The sequence below is a fragment of the Chamaea fasciata genome, unplaced genomic scaffold (assembly GCF_029207755.1).
Source record: "Chamaea fasciata isolate MVZ Bird 193981 ecotype frontalis unplaced genomic scaffold, bChaFas1.0.hap1 SCAF_7, whole genome shotgun sequence".
Lineage (NCBI taxonomy): Eukaryota > Metazoa > Chordata > Aves > Passeriformes > Sylviidae > Chamaea > Chamaea fasciata.
Window position 1 is genome coordinate 4,211,431 of NW_027094092.1, and position 22,104 is coordinate 4,233,534.

General features: G+C 37.6%; 1 protein-coding gene across 1 annotated transcript in view; it reads right to left on the minus strand.

The window, feature by feature from the left end:
- The window catches only part of ELP4 (elongator acetyltransferase complex subunit 4), a 134,800-nt gene that overhangs the window by 107,674 nt on the left and 5,022 nt on the right, over window positions 1-22,104 (minus strand). The window contains exons 2-4 of the mRNA XM_066186768.1: window positions 21,378-21,413; window positions 12,546-12,667; window positions 249-380 (exon numbers count right to left, since the gene is read on the minus strand). Of these exons, the coding sequence (XP_066042865.1) occupies window positions 249-380; window positions 12,546-12,667; window positions 21,378-21,413 (290 nt within the window). The remainder of the gene's footprint in view (window positions 1-248; window positions 381-12,545; window positions 12,668-21,377; window positions 21,414-22,104) is intronic.

Consider the following 22,104-nt stretch of genomic DNA (forward strand, 5'->3'; position numbering starts at 1 on the left):
GAACTTAAGTGGGTTTTTTTTTTTATTTTAAAACTCTATTGTGTGTATTGAGTTTTAGAGTACCTGTAAACTCTCAAATCCCCTTTCTTTTTGTATCACTAGTAATTAAAACATTCAGTGGTGTATAATAGTTTTCCCTCAAGAGGCAATCCTGTAACACTGCCCATTAGCAGTTCTGTTGTCTGAAAAGCATTTGCTTTCAAATTCATTTGGAGTGCAAGAGCAAAGAAGAAGGAAATAGCTGTTACCTCCATTTTTGGTAAATTTTGGTAGCGCCAGGCTATTTTCATAGAATCCTGAAAATCCTCAGACTTAACAGCTGCTGCTTCATCTCCCAATCCCTTCCCACAGGTATCATCAAGCAAAGGGGCTGGAAGTTCCTACAGGTAGAGAGCAAAAGAATGTTAGCTATCTACAGCAGAAATGGCAGTTCAGAGTTTTAGCCACACTCCCCTCCAGCTAGATAATACAGTTATCTGAGTGTAATGGGCAGCTGTAAAATCTGCAACAAAACCTGATTAAAACAACTATTCTGAAAGACTGGCTCCTACTAATACTGGGCAGGAAAAACCCCATTACTGTTGGAAAAATGAATTATAGAAGTAAAAGAAGGAATGCAGACTGGAAGCACCACATTTTATGCCCTACTTCATCTTGAGTAGGACCCATATTCCCTTTTTTGCAATCTTTCTTTAAAGGTTGATCTCCTAAACTACTCCATTTTTGAGTGGGCAAGTTCCCTGCATAGCAAATTTAAGCCTATTTTAACATAAGATCTTTGTAAGCTCCTGCAAATCTTTCAGAAGTATCCAACACACCACAACAGCCTCCAGACACCAGCTGAAAGCCACTTGTAACAGGATGCTTTGGATTTTCTCTTCTGCTAACCCATTAGGCATGCTAACTACTCATGGTGGATATCTCATGGAAACAAACACAGGAAAGGAAGGGGGGAATGCTTATTTCTGGAATTTTTTAAAAGTTTCTAATGTACACTTTCTGCCTTTGCTGCATTGCTGGAAAAGCAAACAACACATGATGAATTCAGAATGCACACAATGGGCTTCTACGCCTTCTGGAGAAATAAAGTGCAATGAAGTTTTCTGACCCAACTTTATCACACCCGTTCCTGTAAGCTGGGGGGGGGGGGGGGGGGAGGCAGAGAATCTCTGTCTGCTTAAAACAGAACAAGACTTAGGCGAAAACTGTGCTCTCATTGAGCAAGGACTCTTGAAGAAGAACTGCGATATGTCACAAGGGTTAAACCCACACAGAGCTAGCCAGTATCTCTGTTACAATGTGTTGGGATGTGGAGACATATAAAAAACAAATTTGGAAGAAGAGTCTCAGTTGAAGGATGGGCCACACATCAAACACTGCACACAGGCAGGGCTCATGCTGCCCATAAACACCCACATGACATTCATGGCTCAGGTAGACATGGTACAAAGAGAAAGGAGACAATGTAAGCTTCAACACATTCATTTTGGGTTTAGTGTTACCCTTATTTAATAGTAAACAACACAGGAGAGAAAACTTCTATATAGTTCTATACATAACCTTACAAACAACAAGTGCTACATTGTTTCTTTTGCATAAATTAACATAGCATCTATAATTACTGGGGGAAAAAAGAGATTTCAGATAGCTGCCTCTGTCTCTTTCAGGGGCTGGTCACTACATTTTCTGAGGCACCAGGCAATGGAACTTAAGAAACTTTTATAAACTTTCCAACTAAACAAAGTTGCAGAAATAGAACAACTGTATCTTTGTGTTTCAGCAGCTCAGCAAAAGACACAGAACACACCATTGAGCAAGTTATTTTATTTCTTTTGCTTTTACAAATGAACTGCAAAAGCCTGATAATGACTGCTCATGAGAATGATTATGTACAGAGTTATTTTCAGATTTCTTACCGCTTGTTTAAAAAATACACTTGCGTACAATTAACTCATTGCTGTGGTAGTAAAAATTAGGCTTTCTGGGTAGGAAAGCTACAGGAGGATGAAAATTTTGATTTAGTGTTTACAGTTTTCATTAAATTTACAGACTTGAAACAGCTGTTTCAGTAAAAAAAAAAGGCAAGCTTTCAAGTCAAAGATTTCTGACAAATAGGACAAAATGAAAACAAAACACTGTACTGAAAGGTTCTGAGAAAGTATAAGTACAAACTAGAGCTGACAAGCACCCCGATGCATTTCACATACATGCAGATACAAATCATTTGCATTTACTTCTAAGAGCATTATATAAAGTATTTTTCTAAAAACAAACAAACAAAAAAAGATGTTACATTAAATTGTTAATTTTATAACTCAGCTATCTTCAACAGAGAGTTAACTAATCTTATTTTCCAATTGAGGTGTTATTTTGAAAACACATAATGAACAGTAAAACTATTGTGCAGATTTAATTTTCTCATACAGTTATTCATAGATTTAAATTTTCTGTTATCAAAAGGTCTTTCTTTTTCAGTGAAGAGAGCTGCTCATAACTGATCATCTCAAAATATTCCTCAATAAATAGTAATTTAAAAAAACAAAAAACAAAAAAACCCACAAAAACCCCCCAAAAAACCCAAACCAACTTTCATTTTAAAAAGTGAGTTCTGCAAAGAAGTAATCTGGAGGCCCAAACAACATTTCCAGATCAATTTGCTCCCAAGGTAACTTTTTGTAGTGGTGTGTAATCTGTTTTTTTCTGAAAACCACTGCCTGCCAGAAATCATGAAATCTTGCTTAAACATTTCACCAAACTCCTTGAGCTTGCCCCCATTTCAGACACTACCACCGATAGAAAAATTTGCTACCTCACCCTGCTGTAACCTCACTGGGCAGCTTTCACATCACTTGCAAAGCCAAAAGCCAGGAAAGGGCATATTGTACAATTCTCCACCCTGGAGGCAAAGAGAAAAAACAGCAGCAATATTTCTTAAAGCTACTTAATATTTTTCTCCCCTAGAATCACCACAAATGCCCATCATTTGTGCTGCTGGTTCATTGTTGTTATATAGTAATTGAGAAAGCCAAATATGAGACAGGGACATCAACTACACAAATTTGTGTATTTTACACATAAAACCTAATTTATGTTGAAAAAGGAACAGAGGTCAAGACAATAAGGGTGAGAGGTTCTCCAAGTATTATTGATAGAGGACAAGCTGCTTAAATAACCTCATGTAACACTGAGGAAAAAGTCCCTGCCTTCCAGTCAGAGAACAAAACCTTCTTACATGGCCCTCTGTGGCAGGGAGACACTACAAATTCCAGCTGTTGACACCCGAGAAACTCAGTCCAAAACAATTAGAGACAAACACACTATCAGTGCGAAACAATTAGGCACTGTGGTGCGTCTTAACTGCTGCTAAGAATGAAGCAGATTAAGAGATCAAGGAAAAATGGTTTCACCTGAAGCTGATAAAAGATTTTGGCTGCCAGAGATGAAAATCCATCTAAGTATCCATTCAAAACAGACTTCCCCCCCAATATAGCTTGCTTTTAATTTCTAACACAATAAAGGGTTTTTATTTTGATATAATAAAAAACTTCTGACAATAGAAAATGATTTAAACAGAATTCACACAACGCACCACGAGAAAGCCATGGCGCCATACTGAGCAGTGAGCACATGCACCAGCTTAGGTCTGGTTTAGGCTGCCTTGTCCCTTGCTGCCCCACTGAAAGGACCAGGAGCACTCCAAGAACTCTCTCAGACCAAGAACAACTCTTACATCCTAAGCTGCTTTTCCAAAACGCCTTCACCTAATGCTTGGCCGAAGAATGTTTCTTAGATGTACCATGTTCTTGCCCCTATGCAAGAAGCAAGGGACAGGGAGATTTTAAGACATTTCTGGGGCTACTACATCTCACAGCCACGCCATTTTCTGTGCCAACACTGTTCTAAAGCAAACATATCTGGAATCATACCCTTGAATGTGGTGGATGTGAACTACACGGCCTCTGAGGAGGCTTTGCTGAATAAGCTGCAGTCTGGAGAAGGTGCTCTGCCTTTGGATATCTTGAAGACCAACTGCCTGAGCTCAATCTGTTTTATTAACTTGGTTCAACACCTTCTAAGATGTACTTGAGCACGAATAGGGGGAAAAAATTCCAATCCTATTCATGGTCAGAGTATATCTGTAGTTTCATCATATCCTATACGAAGAATAATAAGCAGAGCTAATAAAGATTGTTTGCCTCCAGGTTTGCGTCCCAACTTTTTCACAGCTATCCCAGCTTCAGACACCCTCAATTCCATTTACACCAAACTGTATGAGAGGCAGAACATGAAGGCACTGTTAGAAGCTATGTCTGTGTTCACTAGAAGGCAACATGCCTTCATCAGCCTGCCTGAAGACTCAACAGAATACAGATGGTCACTGTTTTTCCTTAGGATCTACTGATTCATGTATCTCAGTCCTCAATTAAAAAAAAAAACGAACCAAAACAAAACCAAATAACTTTTTAACTAGAACTTCATATAAGCACATTTGGAAAGGAAGAGAGCTTAAAACTGTGTAGTAGACTTGGGACTGGGGAGAAATACAGCCACAGAAATTTTATATAAACTTGCTTTATGGGCAATACTGAAAATACTGAAATGATCTACACATTTCTTCTTTTCTTCATATCTGCTTTTATTCTTCACAGTAACTGGAATTGGAATAAAAGGCTTTCCCCTCTTCTGACACTGGTAATTAAATGCCATTCTTTCTTTCCAGAAAGTAACTGTTACCAAACCTGACCAAGTCTGAGTGACACAGAGCAGCTCAGTGTGAGAGTCTCCAGTTGTCCTTACACAGGTATATCCTCAAAAATAAAGGCTGGATGGTTGGATCTATACTTCACAAGTCCTCAGCATCCTGAAAGGCTTCATTACTGTCCAAGAATTACATAACTTAGGATTCAATAAACTTATGTTCTTAGAATCAAAATCAGAATTTCAGAAGAAAACAGTTCTACATATGCTACAAAATACGTAGAATTTATTTACAAAACTTCACCCAGAATTTGGAAATAAAAGCGTTATTTAAACAATGGACCAAGAAAAGGAGAGTTGGGCTATCAGCCCATAATCTCTCTATTTAATCTATTTTTGCTGAAAAATATCTCAGCCCCCACATCGTAGAGCTTTGAAAAGCTTCTGGACTGACAATTTTGTGGCATCAGTGTGTCAACTTCTGAGAACTGTTACATTCTCCCAGGCTAAAAAAAGACAAATCTTTCATAAGGTATATAAAAAAAAAACAAAGCGTGTAGCAGTGCATTAGTTAAAATGAAAAAAAAACCAAACAAAAACCCCAAACCATACAGCATTTCTTGGGGTCAACTAAAATACAAGTCTTTGCTATGCAGCACGAACACACAAAAAGGCAGACAAGTGCTAAAGTTATTAAGGGCAGTTTGGCTGGAGAGAAGAAAGCTTGTTGCTGTTTGAAAATTTAAAGAAAAACAAAAAAGTTTGGGAGAAAAAAAAAGGTTTTCTGAAGCAGCCATAGTAAATGACAAAGCAATGAATATAATTTCCTTTCCTGCAAACCAAGCTACGAAGGTTTTACTGTGAGGATGGAATAATTTGTTTCAGTAATAAACCTTTTATCTTTCCAATAAACTTGTGGATGACTTGTATCTGCCAGCAATCCAGGTCCTTCTGTGTTTGCTGCCACATTACTTCGCCTGCCTTGCTTCGGCAGATGCACGAAGCAAAATCAGATTCTAACAGTTTGACCTCTCTCACTTCTTATGCTCTCTAGGGGATAATAAAATCCAAGATACAATCCCACAGCAGTTAATGAAGCTTAACCTCACACCCTCTTAATTACCAATGCATTACACCAACTATAGGCATCATACTCCTCTCTAAGCTATTTTACAATTCTAAAGAAGTACTACTGTGCTATTATTTAGCAACATAATCCAAGCTGTATGTGAAATCCCTCTTATATAAAATCCTTTGATCCTTACGGGTTTCAATAACTGTATAATTAATAGTACTTAAGAATTTAAAACATTACCTATTTATGTATCAATAAATATGTTTTTCACACGGGTTTATGCAACTATTTTGAAGTGCAGCTATTGTCACAACTATGATGAAAAACATGAAACAAAAAAACACTAAGGAGAGTACAATTCGCTGTTGATCTGTAACAATATTTAAATAGCTTAAATTCACATGAATTTAAGGCTCTTTTTCATCCCGTTAATTTTTAGTATTTAAAGGACACTAGATGGTAAGTCAGAAAGGGTAAATATTTCCTTTTCAACAATGTAATATAGAAATGTCAGTTCAAAGGGCCCTACTCCAAAAAGAGGGGGAGGATTCTATTTCGATTGTAAATACTTGTGAATACAAGTTGTATTGTTAAAGAACATAAATGAATGGATACAGAATTTTTCTTCTTTCAGTAGCCCTTATACAACAATTTATTTCCATCTCCAGGTAAGGCTGGTCTACAGAAATTTTTCTTTGACGTTCAGAAAGACTTAATGGGTGTCAGCCCAGGGTAAACGAGAATTGCGTGAAGAGAAACAGGAAGCAATATTCCTCTATTGTAGGAAATAAGACAAGTCAACTGCAAGTTCTCTAAGTGGTATATTTTTAATCCATGAGAATATATTTTGTACTTCACATACACAGAATAAATCCTACAGTCAAGTCAGAACTGTTTTGCTGTAACTCCCTTGCACTATGGCTGCACTTCACAACATTTAAACCCAGGAATGCATGAGACACTCAGATGATTTTTTTTTTCTTTTAATTTCATCTTTTTCTGAATCAGTTCATGAATGTTTGTGACAGATAAATACAGAAGAGAAGGAGAAAGGAAAATTACATGAAGGAACTGAGTGTCCTTGTCTCAAACTCTGTAAATTCTGCTGCAGTGTATAATGCACTAGCCTAAGCCTAAAGAGAGTTAATGATAACAGCATTATTCATGAAAACCTTCAGACATGAGCACTGGAAGCAACAGTTCATTAACTGAGCAAAGCAACTCTGTACAAAGTTACCAACTAGATTTGTTAAACACATATTTGTGGACATTGAAACCTAAACATTTAGGTTTTATCACTTTTAGGATACATTTAAGTGGCCAAGTAAGATGTGTGCTTAAGACTTGTAAGACTTAGTTCAGAGCTAAGATGATTAAAGAAAATTTCCTTAATGAATAGACGTGGATTGGCAGAAAAGAAACCAGAAATTTAAGCCAAACATTCATTTTTTTCTGGTCCTAGAAAATCTTTTTGTTAGATTAATCTGAACTTTTGACAAAGATGAAGCTTTATGCCTTAGAGTTCCCAGAGAGAGTGCTGCTTAGAAAGATTTAATTCTTTTTAAACAGAAGAATTTTTTTAAGTGTCTCTTTCATGCCTCTGCAACTTCTATGTCAAGATTGCAACACAGTTCATAATGGAGAAAATTGTACATTACAATATAATATTTGCATTTTAACAATGAAAAATGTAAACCAGATTTACCCAACAAGCAAGTAAGAAAAGTAAACAGATGAGCAAGAGCTACACAATACAGAAATTAAGTTTTTCAGCTCATCTGCCAGGCTTAGCCTCAACCCTCATCTTTATGCTACCACAAGACTTCAGAAAGAGAGGTAGGTAGCAGGAAAGTCCATTTCTGCTGTAACTGTAGTTGGATTTCTGTGCACTAAGCAACACCATTTAACAGCTGAATCACTGCAGCAAGTTCCTGTTTTTTGAAAATATAATTAGAAAAAAAAAAGAATAGGAGCATAGCCCTATTTGCTCATATATTTTTACCTTTTGAGCTATTATGCTTTTAAGTTATGAGCATCTAAAAATGTCACATGACTGAAAAAACACCTCAAGCATTGATACATAGCTTCTCTCCCAATACCGGATTGCAGAGACAGCAAAGAACTAGAATAGCACTCTTTGAAAATGGACAGCCCTGGCCACCAGCCTGATAATTTCTTCCAGGTTTGCATTTTTCCTTTTCACAAAACAATGCTTTAGAATCATAGCCAGGAGGGAAAAATATAAGCATCATGGCTGGATGTACTTTGCTGAAGTAAAAAAAAGTCCATGTAGACAGCTATGTTTTTTTTCAAGGCATTGTTTGCACACACAGTAATACAGCAGCTCTACGGTTTTTATTGTTGCTGGTTTTTTTAAACAGATAATAACAAAATAAAATGGAAAGAATAAAATAAAATGGAAATAGTAAAAGTTCATTTTGCTAGGTTCTTCCTGCATTCACTTTTTCAGCCGGAAAAGAGTAAATGAGCACTTCCTGTTCTTCAGGCCTGCCCAGTTTGTTGAAGGTAGAACCTTTTTAGTCCTCTCCAAATTACATACTTAAGCAAAACGCTCTTTAAAATAACTTTCGCTTTAGAGATCTTTTCAGCTTAGAAACTTTCAAAAGGAGTGTTCCTGGAGGGTTTTTTTCTTAATAGCCATTACAGTTGCCCACATGCCCCTTGGAGCTTCATCACCATGGGAAGTTGCATCTTCCCCTTTCGCTGTGACACCCTTTATCCTCTCTTCTTCTAAGAGAACCTCCAAGAGGCAATCTCAGCTGAGTGCAGAAGTATCCTGTAATAAAATTGCCACTTGAAAACAGAAATTCCATTGAAAGGCAATAATCAAACACAGCACAAAGCTTTTCCACAGGAGACAGCTCTAGAAAGCAGTTCTGGGACCTCCCACTTTTCCACCTCAGGCTTCCAGTCACCAAATGGAATGGTCACTGATACAGCTCTGGCCAGGGTCCCACAGGTTAAATGCAGTGCTACAGGGGATGCTGGTTTGTTTTCTAGTACAATAGTGACCTGTACATCTTCCTTAAAAGACAAATCATAGAATCACAGAATGCTTTGTGTTGGAAGGGACCTTAAAGATCATCTCATACCAATTCCCCTGTCTGGACACCTTCCACTGGAGCAGGGTCCTCAGAGCCCCATCCAGCCTGGCCTTGGACACTTCCAGGGATGGGGCAGCCACAGCTTCTGTGCCAGGGCCTCAGCACCTTCACAAGGAACAATTTCTTCCCAATATCCAATTTAAGTCTGCCTTCTGTCAATGTAAAGTCATTTCCCCTTGTTCTGTTACTACACTGTCCTTGTGAAAAGTCCCTCTCCAGCTCTCTTGTAGCCCCTTTAGGCACTGGAAAGCTGCTGGAAGGTCCCCCAGCCCTTCTCTTCCCCAGGCTGAATAATCCCAGTTCTCAGCCTGTCTTCACAAAGAGGTGCTCCAGCCCTCTGAGCATCTTTGTGGCCCCCTCTGGACCCAATCCAGCAGGTCTGTGCCCTTTTTTTGTTGGGTGCCCCAGAGCTGGATGCAGAGCTCCAGGTGGGGTCTCAGCAGAGCAGAGCAGAGCAGAGGGGCAGGATCCCCTCCCCTGCCCTGCTGCCCACGGTGCTCTGGATGCAGCCCAGGGCAATTTGGATTTCTGGGCCGTGAGTGCACATTGCTGGGTCCTGTTGAGCTTCCTGTCAACCAACAGCCCCAATTCCTTCTGCTCAGGGCTGTTCTCAATGCATTCCCAGCCCAGCCCGTGTCTGTGCTGGGCATTGCTCCAGCCCAGGTGCAGGACCTTGCTCTTGGCCCTGCTGAACTCCCTGAGGTTCTCCTGAGCCTCTCCAGGCTGTCAGTGTCCCTCTGGATGACATCCCCGCCCTCCAGCATGCAGCACACAGCTTGGTGTACCCATCTCACTTTGCACAGGCTCCACAGGAAAAGCCACTTAACAGTGCAATCTTTATTGTCAAGGTAAGCTATAAATAATCCAGTTTTTCTCATTAAAACTTGTGAGAATCAGTTCTACCCCCCAACCTAAATAAAATAATCAGGAATAAAGGCAAAGAAATTCTTTCATAGGCAGTTTAGGCAGTTGTAGAATTTTAATGCCGAACCTGAAGTAATTTTACTATTAAATAAATCTTCCACTTACCAATGCAAACAGTTTTATTTTATGATCAGTCACAGAATTTACCATATAATTTCTTATATTATATACTATTCCCAGTATTTATGCCCTTAGAGTAAAAAGTTGCCTTTTTTTCCTGAAGAATATAGAGTGAACAGAAATGCTCTCAAATGTTTAAAATACTTTCTAAAAACCAGCATGTATATAGTTCTGTAGGTTTTACCAGAGGTGTATAATTTTTCAGCATTACGTCTTAATGCCAGTTTCCTGAAGGAGCTTTGACTACAAAAGGCATGAATATATTTTCAAAGGATGATGGATAAATTGGTGGGTGGTAATATAATATATCTTAGGCAGCTGATCAGGGCTTTTTATCCTCTGCCTGTCTTTTAGTTATACACAATTTCAAGATAATTATGGTCTATAAGAATGTCTTTTCCCCTTCCTACTACCAGCAATATTTGTCTTGGTTATAGGTTCAAGAAACTTCCAATCACATCACAGAATTGGAATGGGGCAATTATGGCATCTCAGCAGAGAACTGAACATGCAAATAGACTGACCACACCATATGGATACTTAATAGGAACACAGTATGGACAGTTAATGAATTGCCTCTATGAAATACACCACCCAATTAGATACTAGCTATGGAATATATTGAATCCATCCTTGAATTTTACAAAATAAAACCCAAGCATAACACGCAATTCAGGTTGATATCTACCATGTCTGTGTTCCCTTTCCAGTAAAAAATACAGTCCAACCAGACACTGAAAATAAATCAATTACTAATCTCATTAAATAAAGCGCCACATTATTCAATGGTCAGATGTGCTATATTTAAATCCCAACTCGGTGGAGTCATCCAAATCCCAAGCAGTTCATTTTTATGACAGGAGAGGTCTTCTTGAAGCTCCTGAAGGTGAGGGTTACTTCACTGACACAATACAAATCAGAGAAATTAACTCTACTGCGCCTTGTCTGCTAAACAAAGGAAGTGTTGAATAGCCAAGGTGAGAATAAACAGCACAGACAAGAACATTGTTGGATACACAAGGACACAAAGGGAAGAAGGAATCAAAACAAGATTATGTTTTCCTCGACCTTCCTGCAGCAACACTGTCCCTCCATTTATAGTCTCTTATAGCAGCACCACCATGAAGTCACAGAGGAATGCAGCACTCCTGCCTAGTGTCTACTTCTGAAAATTAAGAAGGAAAATGATTCTGTATCAGAGAACAGAGCTGGATAAGGTACATCAAGCTAACTGACCCCAAACTCCAAGTGGTACAAGACGCACAGCAGACATATGTAACAATGTCTGTTGATTATCACATAAAGGCATGAAGGAGTGAGAAAAAGACATGACAGGCTATGAACAACTGCATCAAAGGTGAATGAAAGAAAAATAGAATGTACATTAGCTACTCCATTTTAAGAAAATTTAATGCAATGCAATAGAAATACTAATTTGGATAATTCAATCTCAATGAGAAAAACAAGTGTAAAAATTGTGTTGTATCGTCAGGGAGTCAATACTCGGTTATCAGTTATTTAAAACTACTTAATTAAAAAAATATAGCACATTCTTATGTAATTCATACTTGAAAATCAAAATTTTACCTATTTGTTTAACCTTTATTCTAAACCACAAGTGAGAAAAAAATTTCATCCTTAAATTAACCCTCTTTAGGTTCAAGATGATGAAAAAATTGGTTTTTCACAACCACAATAATTTAATTTCACTAAGAATATACTTTTTGCTGAAGAGTGAAAGCAATATTCAGTAGGTAAGGCATAGAATTTACCATCACTAGGTAGGAAAACAGAAGAGTAATCATTTTGTCCAGAAATAGTCTCTGAAGACACTTAAGGAAATAGCCAGACTTCACTTGATGCAGAAGTAATCAGTAAATTATATGTTACTTCTGATATAAGGAAAACGCAGCCTTAGAAAGACATAAAATATTTAATGAAATTTTGTAAGATTATCCTCACACTTCAGCGTTTTTTGCGCTGTTGAACAGGCTTTTTCCCTTATGTAATTTTCTCATAACCGAAACTATCAGTGTTTGATTGGGAGTCCACTGAAGTCTGAAGGGATCCTTTCTGTATGACCTGATGCAAAGTTGACCATGTTCCCTAGCACAAAAGAGAGTCAGAATGAAATGTAAGTGTAAAGGAAATCACAAAGATGTTAAATGATATCTTTACTTTCTACAGGAAGATACAATAAATATCCACACAAACTGTACACTGTTTCTACCACAACATACTGGAAGCAGCTTAACAACTCTTCCCCCTGAGCAGGAGGAAACTGTAAGCAGTTGGGTTTACTGAAAACCATTCCACTAAGCCAGCTAGGCTGTCTGCTTTTCATCCATAACCAAAATAAGGAATAAACAAGTTCCCAGCCCGATTCAGCCTTAGGAGGATCTTACTCCATTGTCCATAGATGGGAGGTAGGAACCTGAATTTAATTCCCAAATCTGGCTGGTGTAAATACCCATGTACTTCCCAACACATTCTTATCAATCACCAAGATTAATTCATTTGTTGCTACACAATTTATACACTTTAAAATGCATTTAACTCATCAAGAGATTAGAGGTTTACTTATGAAAAGCAATGGGTCTTACCTTCAAAATGTTGTCAGGATGCTCTTTGGCAGAAGCAACGAAGAGGTCATGTCCACAGACAATTCCCTCTGCAAGGAAATACTTGAGCAACAAATGGGAGTAAAGGCCATATTTATCCTCCTCTGTGAAAAAAAGAATGGTTGGATTTATTTATTTTTATTTATTTTTAATTTTTTTTTTGTGAGATAAATTGCCCACCCGTAAGTTCACAACACTGTAAAAGGCCTCTTTGGATCTATCTCCTGGAGTATGTAATGTACAACAGAGATCAAAGGCAAAATAGGACTCCAGAGCTTTTAAACTAATGCTTGATAACACTGTATTTCTGATTTATCCAGCCAGAGGAAGAGTTCTCAATCAGGTATTTGATTCTAAGATATGGATGGGATACAGCAAGAATGCTATATTCCTTACAATGCCTCCCCTAAGTATCAACGAGGGTGGCTGAATTTATGAATTAATGGCAAGGGGTTCCTTAATTTAGGAGAATTATGTCAATATTGATATTCTTAGTGCTTAAAACTTGCTTAAAATATTCGTTACCTGATGCTTTTCAAAATTCAGGCACATTTGGCATGCTAAACTTATCCAGAGGAAACAGTCAGAATAGAGACATTCTTACGTCTGCATTTCTTCCAAAGTTGTGAAAACTACAAAAACCAAATGGGTACACTGAAGAAACCAAATAATTAGCAATGTTGTTTTTGAAACCCAACCAGAGCAAAATCAGAACAAATTCAAAAGTCTCACGAATTTACAGTTTAAGCAGCGAGACAATACTTGTTAGCAGACACATTGTGAACACTGGCCACTGAAATGAAAATACAAACTCTGACTTCAGAAAGACCAGCATTTCCTTCAGCTTCCCTGGTGCAAGTTAAGTGTCAGAAATTACCAGAATTAGGAAAGCCTTAATGAACTCACACGATTAAAACTTAGCATAACTTCAAGCTATGGGAAGTGGATGTGTGCATAACAACTGAAATCGGAACCATCCCTGATGTTCTTTATTTGTAGGAAATACCAACAACAGCAGTATTAATGCTTTTTATGGGTTTTTGAGAGAAAAGTAAATGTGCTACAGTAGGTGTCAATTTTTCATCTCTTAATCAGGCAGCTGGAAGACAACACACAGGGATGTTGAGGCAGAAAAACAGAGAGAGAGAGATATTTCTTTATACAGAACCAACAAGACTCAATCCATTCTTTGTGTGACTTGGAAAACATTTCCTAACTACATATATGAAATAACAAAATTAAAAATAAAAACCAGTAACAAAGAGAGAAAAAAGTTGTCATTCACATTCAGCTTGCAAACACAGTAAAGAGGAAAACAAAAATACTCTAACTTTGACATGTACCAGAACCAAATGAGTCAACGGAGTGAAGGAGAAAAGGGAAGAAGGAAAGTGCATATCCATAAAGGAAAAAGAAAACTAATAGCAATAGGGAAACTTAAGAAACAAGTCACAGGAAAGTATTGTTGGACTGCTACACTTCTAGTACCTTGCACGTGCACTGATACTTTCAGTGCTTAGATTAACCAGAAATTCAAACCACAAGTATTCAAAACTCCAGGAAAAAACCCAGTTCTCCAAGAGATATTCCTCAACTTCCATGGGATACTAGGCAAAACAGAATTTATTTCCTGCTTTTTTAAATTTCACTTTTAAATCCAGTATTTGGGATAGTAGAGTCACTAGAAGTTACTCTAAAGCAGTAGCTCAAAACAGATAAAAATGTTTCATGACCCGGTCACTAAGACAGGAAATTACATCAAATTGAATATCCAAATAAGCCAAAGGGAATACAACGATTACAACATGCTTACTACTAGTACTAGCCACTCCACAGTTTGTTGTAGAGTCTTAGGATTTTAAGAATTTAGACTACATTAACAGAACTTACCTTCGATACTGTTGACCTGCTTAGGAGGCCATATTAGCCTTCAATGTACTTGCAATAACACATTGATTTTATTTTTAAATAATGGTCCTGTGACAAATATGGACAGTTCTGAATCATAAAAACCACAGGACTGACAAAAGCTTACAGGTGACAGTACTGGGCTCCTTGCCAAAATTTCATCAGGATGGATTTCCAAAAGAATTACAAACTGCAATTTACTTGAGAAATTGGAGCTTTTAATTAAATACTGGACACAGTTTACTCTAGCATCCTTATAAAGCCATTAACAGTGTTACTGAAGAACTGTCTTCCTACTAACTCAGTGATGAGACTGAGGATGTAGATCCACGTATGAGACTGAGGTGGACCCAAGACTCAGATAAAACTGAAACACTACCACTGCAGAAACAAAAGGCAGGAATGACACTACCCAAGGTTTTGAAATATTACCATCGTATTTGGTAAATACAGTCTTTTTAGGCTGCTTAGATCTTAAAACTGTTTCAAGTGGAAAATAAAACCCCAGTGCTGAGTATGTGTCCCTTATAACTGCAGTCCAGAACACTGACAGCTCCTACCCCCTCAGACATTGACTCTCTCTAGTTATTCATGCTGTGGTTGCTTAATGCATTATCATCAGTAATATATTATTCACAGTATATTGATTCCCATGTGCTAATCTCCACCTATGAAGCTCTCAATTTAAGAACCAAAGACCTCTAGAAATCGAAGCGGCAGCCTGAGATCTACCTTTTTTTTCTTTTAATTGTCTGAGCTACCTGGAAGAAGCCACCAAGGCTCCCCTGTAACCACATCACTGCGGCAGATGTCACTGGAGGGAGACAATTTTGTTAGATCTCTCTCCCTTTGAACAAAAGAGGAAAAAGAACACTTGTCAGGCATTCTGGAAAGATCCCCAGCTGTAACATTTACATCATCCTGGAATGAAAAATCTTGGGTTCTCAATTTTTATCTACAGGTTAAAGTTCACCTTCTTCACCATCTGAGGCACAGAAACACTAAGCTGATATGTACTTAACTGACATTTAATGGAATATAAGAAAATATCTCATTTAATCCAAGTGTTTTATGGCTTGAGTCTGTGTGTACAACTACATAGGCAGCCTTTCTGGATCATCATTTTTGATCCTAATTATTCCTTAGAAAGAAGATACTCAATTTTTTGTGCCAAACACAAAAACTCCATAAACCATAGATAAATACAAGCAATCATACAATTTATGATAATTTAACTAAGCTAAGAAGAAATATGGCTGTAATAGTTAAGAAGGATTTTTCTCGAATTTTATTTGAAATGCTGAAATGTTAAAACATATTATAGAAATAAAGCAATGAAGAACAGGGATATAAACCTTTTAACTGACTTATGGAAGATTATAATTAGTTTTGTTGACTCGCTGATTTATTTGTAATGTAACAGGGCTAGAGAGGTTCTTACACTGCCATAGCCTTCCTAAACATGTTTTGGAAACCAACAAAGAATGTTCAAGTTAGCAAATTAAAAACACATTCAGTGTAAGGATACATCATTTTAACATACGCCTTTCCTTTCTTCTTAAATTGATTTCTGTAAGAGTAAACTTACAGTAAAAAAAAAAAAAAGTAAATTAAGAATTGGAGAGTGATCTAAATATAAACCACCCCACAGTCTCCTACAGTACTCTAAGGATTAGATGTGTCTCAGAAAGCCTTTACAAACAGTGTATCTGGAATTGTTAAAGTCAATGCATCTGTAAGAATTCCTCAGTTCCTCAATTTGTCAGATAGAGGATGCTTTTTTATTGATTCATTTCTAGGTCACTAAACTTTTGTGGTATTCAAAAGATCTAAAGTGCATCCATATGGGGCTTTTCTGATAGCATCCATTGTACCCTGGCTTCAATAGTTATGTTACTATTCAAAACCAAAGGACTACAGCTTTCTTCTTGTAAATAAACAAACAAATCATTTAGCACAGGTACTTCAGCAGCTCACTGATTACTTTCATAGAATCCCAGAATAAAATACTTTTCTGATAATGCTTGGACTTAGCATCTGAATGGCTAGGATAAATTTCCAACTGCTACTCTTCTTTCCAAACTCCTCCACACTCAAAAGAACTACCTTCCCTCAGTACTTGTAGGAACTAACACTTCAGATCATTTTAGTCAATACTTCAGACAAGCCTGGCCCAAATCTTTAGTCTCAGCCTCCACACTACAGAGCTGCCCTGTCAGCAGCCTTCATTGTGAACTTCACTTCCAGCTACTAAGGCACATAAACAAATACGACTCTTGCAGCTGCAGCCTCTTTTCTGGGTCCAGTCACTGCAAGTCACAGGGCACTGTGGAGCTTTCTCCGATTCTTTTGGAACAAAGAGTGTTCTCCAGCTAAGGAGCAGGTGAGTAACTAGTGAAGCATGAAACTATACAAGGAAAAGAGATTATTTACCTAGAAGTTATGCATATTGTCACCAGGACAAAAGCTCTCCTGATCCTACAGATAAGGACATAAATAAAACAGTCTATTGTGATGGCTATCCATTGGTCTCTTTCCAGATGAGCGTGCTTTCATGGCTGAAACAGTCTCGGAGATAGAGCAGTATTGTCACTATGAGCACAGAGGATTCCAACATACAACCTTGCTGAACACTAAGGATAAAGACCAATTCCTATCTATGGGTCTTTTCAGCACTGCACCCTGTAGGCTATCAAATACATAAGGGACATTCTCGACACCTTTGTGCACACAGTCTGTAGCTACTACTCAAAGAAATTTGTGGGTCATAGAATTAGGTATAGAATCTTGAGGCTTCTGTCTAGGGCACAGACAACAAAAGAGAGCAGATAGGTGTGAGGCACCGTAAAAATACAATTTATTTAAAAATTAAGGAAACAAATCCAATTATAGAAATTGATATGTAACCATGTGACCTTAAGGAAGAACTCCCTCAGCACAGAGGCATTCCTGTTCCAAAAGACGGATGCAGAATAAGCACCAGAACCGGAAGAGGAATAAGAAGTCAGGAACAAAATCCATGTGAGGTAAGAAATATCAGGTCTATAAATACTGTATTTATAATACCTGACTTTCAAACATCACTATATTAAGCAGCAGGAAGGTCTTTGAAAAACTCCAGTGGTCATTTGTAGCGTAATTGCTTAAAATTATGAGAGCTGTAAGAGGAAAGAATAAGCCTGCAACAATGTAATGTACAGATGGCTTATTTTTTTTTTCTCTGTACAAAGTCTAGACAGGTTGCCCTAAAGCTGCCAAAAGCCTGTCACAGCCTATCAGTATTGATAATTTTTTTACCAGATAGATGGTTCTACACTGTGGTCCTGTGACCTAAGGTGCATCTTTCTCTAGCTATGAAACATCTCTCCAAATTGCCCCATCTTATAAAATGAGATTATTTTAATAATCTGAAATTCCATTTAAAAGATACTTTTCTAATGTCCACATTTACTAAGCTTGAGGGGATATACTTTATGTCACTTGCATTTAATTAGCACATGCCAAACCAGAGTTGTCAAACATGTAAGTTACAATATTTGGCATTTGGCGATACTTCAGGAAGGTGAATTCTGCTAACTGGTATTTTGTAGAATTATATGCAGCAAATCACCGTTTTGTACCTCTCTTGAGATTATCTTTTTCAGCTTTAAAAAAGATGATAAATTCAATTATATTGACAAGTTAAGAGAGCTCTTACCAGTCAGGTTAAATAGCATGCTTAACAAAAATAAAAGTAGCTAATGAAAGTAGAGCTGAAACTGCTTCAAGGCTTGGAATTTACAAGCATAGACCTGTTTTTCACCAGACAACTTTAACTTTTAATAACTGACCTCAGCCACAAACAAAACCCCTCCTACTGATAATCTTCAAAACATTTAGCTGTCAGTGACCTTGTCAAAACTGGGGCTTTTAAAGATGAGCAAGAAGAGGTTCTTACAAGGTGCCCAGGACACTCTAGTGAGGCTGCTGTAGCACACTATGCAGAATGTTTATATAAACAAAGCTTACATTTAAAAACAGAATAACATCCCCCTGCAAACTCCTCCTGGGCTGGCAAAACACACGTGCAACAGCTTGAAGTACATTGGAGTGGAGAGGGGAAGGGGTGAGCTTATTCTACCTGTTTGTTTTGAAAACAGAGACTCTTCTGGGAAGCTGATCTTCTGCAGCAGGTTCAGATAAAACCATAAATGTGTGGTCTCACATCCATACTGAACAAACTGCTTTGATGGGGTTCCACATCAGAATGCTTCTTAGAAACCCACTACTGTAAGGTTTTTTTTTTAACTAAAATACTAGTTAAAATCCTAATTCTTGTTACATGAACAAACCCCAGGAAGTTTCAAGCTGCTCTGGTAGGTAGGGTCTTCCACAAGAATACCATGTGCTTCAACTCTCTAATTTTTATATAATTAAAACACTGTCAGAAGAATATAAGATAGAATTAGGTTCAAGTGCAAATCACAGGGCTCTTTATTATGAATTGAGTGTAAAAAACTTGTACACTTATATTTCAAACAATATTTTACAACCTCATCAAGTAACCTGTGCCATTACTACATCTTCAGAACACAACAGTTAAAATAAATATTTTAATACCCTGAATCTACTATTATTTGGTTAAATTAACCAAGATAATGCATCAAATAATGAAGATGAGCATTTAATTTGCAAAGGGAGCTAAGCTAAAAGTAATGCAATTTATTCTCGCCTTAGAGAATGTTGAAGGAAGGGGGAAGAATTTAACCTTTTTATAACACTTGGAGTACAACACAGAAAGATCTTCCTAGGAGGTTTATCACTGACAGCTTCAATCCTGATAATATTAAGCTTGCCTAGACTGATCTCGTGACAGAATTTCTTGGTATGCTGACAGGATAATCTAACAATGCCATTACAACGTTACCTGCACCAACCTTAAAAATTAGTCTCAAAATTTTTAGACTAATGAGTCATGAATAAATACAGTCCCCGCTTTAAGACTTTTTGTACATAATTACACGTTTCAAAATAATATATGATAAGTCTCATTTGGGAAAAAAAATTAGTTTCCAGATCTAAAAGAGACACTCTCATTTGGGTTTCTGTCAAGCTGTTTCATATCAGATCACAAGTACACAGCCAACATAGGGGATAAGCAAATTGAAACCTACTACCGAGTATGGCCAGATATGCACTCAGAGGAGACAAAATTCAGGTAAAAATCCTTTCAAGAAACATCTTCCATCGAGCCAGCAGTGTCCACACGACTGTCCTCCACATCCACAACACCCTGTGGTGAAATACTGCACCACTTCTTTCAATTAATGACAATTTTCCTGCTAGTAGATTCATTGGATTCCACACAGTCTGTCTACTGGAAGGGGCAGTGAATATTGTAACAGAAAGACAAAATTAATCTAGTCTCACAATCTCTGATTTATGTAAATTATAATAGGTTCTGTTTGGTTTTGTTTTTTTTTTCTTCTTCCTTTACCACAGCAAGATAGCAGCTCTTCTCAAACCGAAAATGGCTGGAATTAGGTAACATCAGGTTTCTTTTCTGGCAAGCAACTATTCAAATTACTTAATCTGCACCACACCATACACTAATTTATATACTTTTTGTAAAAATCAACATTTTTTAAGACGCAGTGACACATCAACAACTGTCTCTAATGGATAAAACGCAGAAATAGAGGCTAGCCTTGAAATAACAACAAGCCATAGTGAAAGCAATTACCTTGCTCAATGGCAAACAGAAAAATTTATTAGTCTCTAGTGCAGGTTACATGAGCCCTGTATCAACAGAAAGTAACAGGCTGTAATACTAATAGTGGCTAAAAGAGATTTCAAGTAAGTTTTCCCCAAATCCCACTGTTCGGTTCTTTAGTGTTAAGACCAGTTTTTGAACTGTAACAATTCAAAATACATAACCAAAACTCTAGATACAAACTCAATTTCCCAAGCAATGGCTGTCTTTCCACAAGGATAGTAAACACAGATAAAATATTGGGACCACCATGTTTTCATCCCTTTTAGAAAATGAATGAAAATTACTGATTAAGTCTGTCTCAAGGCTAAAAAGCCACAGTCTGAAGAGCTTCTATTGGTGTCTACGACTAGAGACAAGCAGGCTCTTAAAACACTACAGGCACAACTTCTTTGAAACCACCCAAATCACCCAGGCACGTGCCAGTATGCTTAGTCCCCAGGCAAGGCTGAAATCTAGTCACTGTTCTCACTTATGAGAGTCATGAGATTCTGATGCTCCTTCAGGGTGGAGATTAAGACACAAACTCTTGATTTTTCTGCTGGTTTTGTGTCAACTCAATCAAACAGAAAGGAAAGCTAGACACCTCAGCTGCAATGGAGACATGGTCCCATAAAGCTGCACTGTGGTCTGTAAAGGGAATTCTGGTGTAACCTATTTAATCATCTCAACATGCCTCATCCACACCCTGAGAGAAAGCAGGCTTCCATCACCTTGCTCTCAGTTGATTCTGGCAACCAGAAGATTGAAAGGTTCTGCATTGGACGTCTTCCTCAGATGGCCAAACTTAAACAAACCCCTTTCTGATGAGACACAGTTTGGATTTAACAGCACTTTACAAAATCTTAACTAATTTGTCTGCTTTGCTAAAAAGTCCTGAAATGCGCTAAACGCCCTGTCTTCAAACAGAATTCTGGGGCATTCTTTGTGGGTGCTCAAGCCTGTCTAAAATTAAAGTTTTGATTCACCTCCAGTAATTCTTGAGATAGACAATAGTCCATTCTGAAGGCTACATAAAGTGAAGGAACCTGAGAGTTATACTTTCTTAAAGTCTGACTTCAAAAAACAGTGAAAAGAGAGGATGTTTAATGAACACATTAAAGAGTGAAACACTTCAGAATATGGCTTTAAGTATCTATATATTCTATACTAACCAATAAGAAGAAGGGTTCCAACAGCTACGCCTCCACCTGGAAACAAAACAAAAAGAAGAATAAAGTAAGGCTACATTTTAATACCATGTTAGAGAACAATTAACTTTTCTTAGTTTGTAAGTCAAAGAAAGGTGATAACGGGGAATTTAAAAATACAAAAGTGAACAACATTTTAATTACCTTTGCAATACTTACTACAATTCTCTATTATGAAATAATTATACATTACATGTAATTACATACTGCACATTACAATTACTTTCACAATATACTGTACTATCATCATTGTGGTAAAAAGATCCTGCAGAGCTCTACGCAACCACGCTCAAGTGCTACAGTGGGGATGCACAGTCTGAGCCAGCAGATTTTTACTGGGATGACTCCAGTGAGTAAACATTCACTAAACTGAACTAATATTAATCACTGTCAAGTGATATTCCTTTGGATCAAGAAGGATGTAAGCTAAATGACCTACTGAGATTTGAGTAGATTTTAGCAAATTCCCACCCCAGTCTTTGAGGCAAAATCCTGGCTCCACTGCCTCTTATCTTACTGCTGAGAACTGCCATGGCAGCAAGACTTTAACCCATTGAAACCTGGGCTGAGAGATCATAAACAACACAACACACACCGTGAAAAAACATTCACTATTGAAGACGCCGAAGTCCTTTATAGTAGGTCTTGGACATAACAACTCCATCAATTTCTTCACCAGGACAGTGAAAGA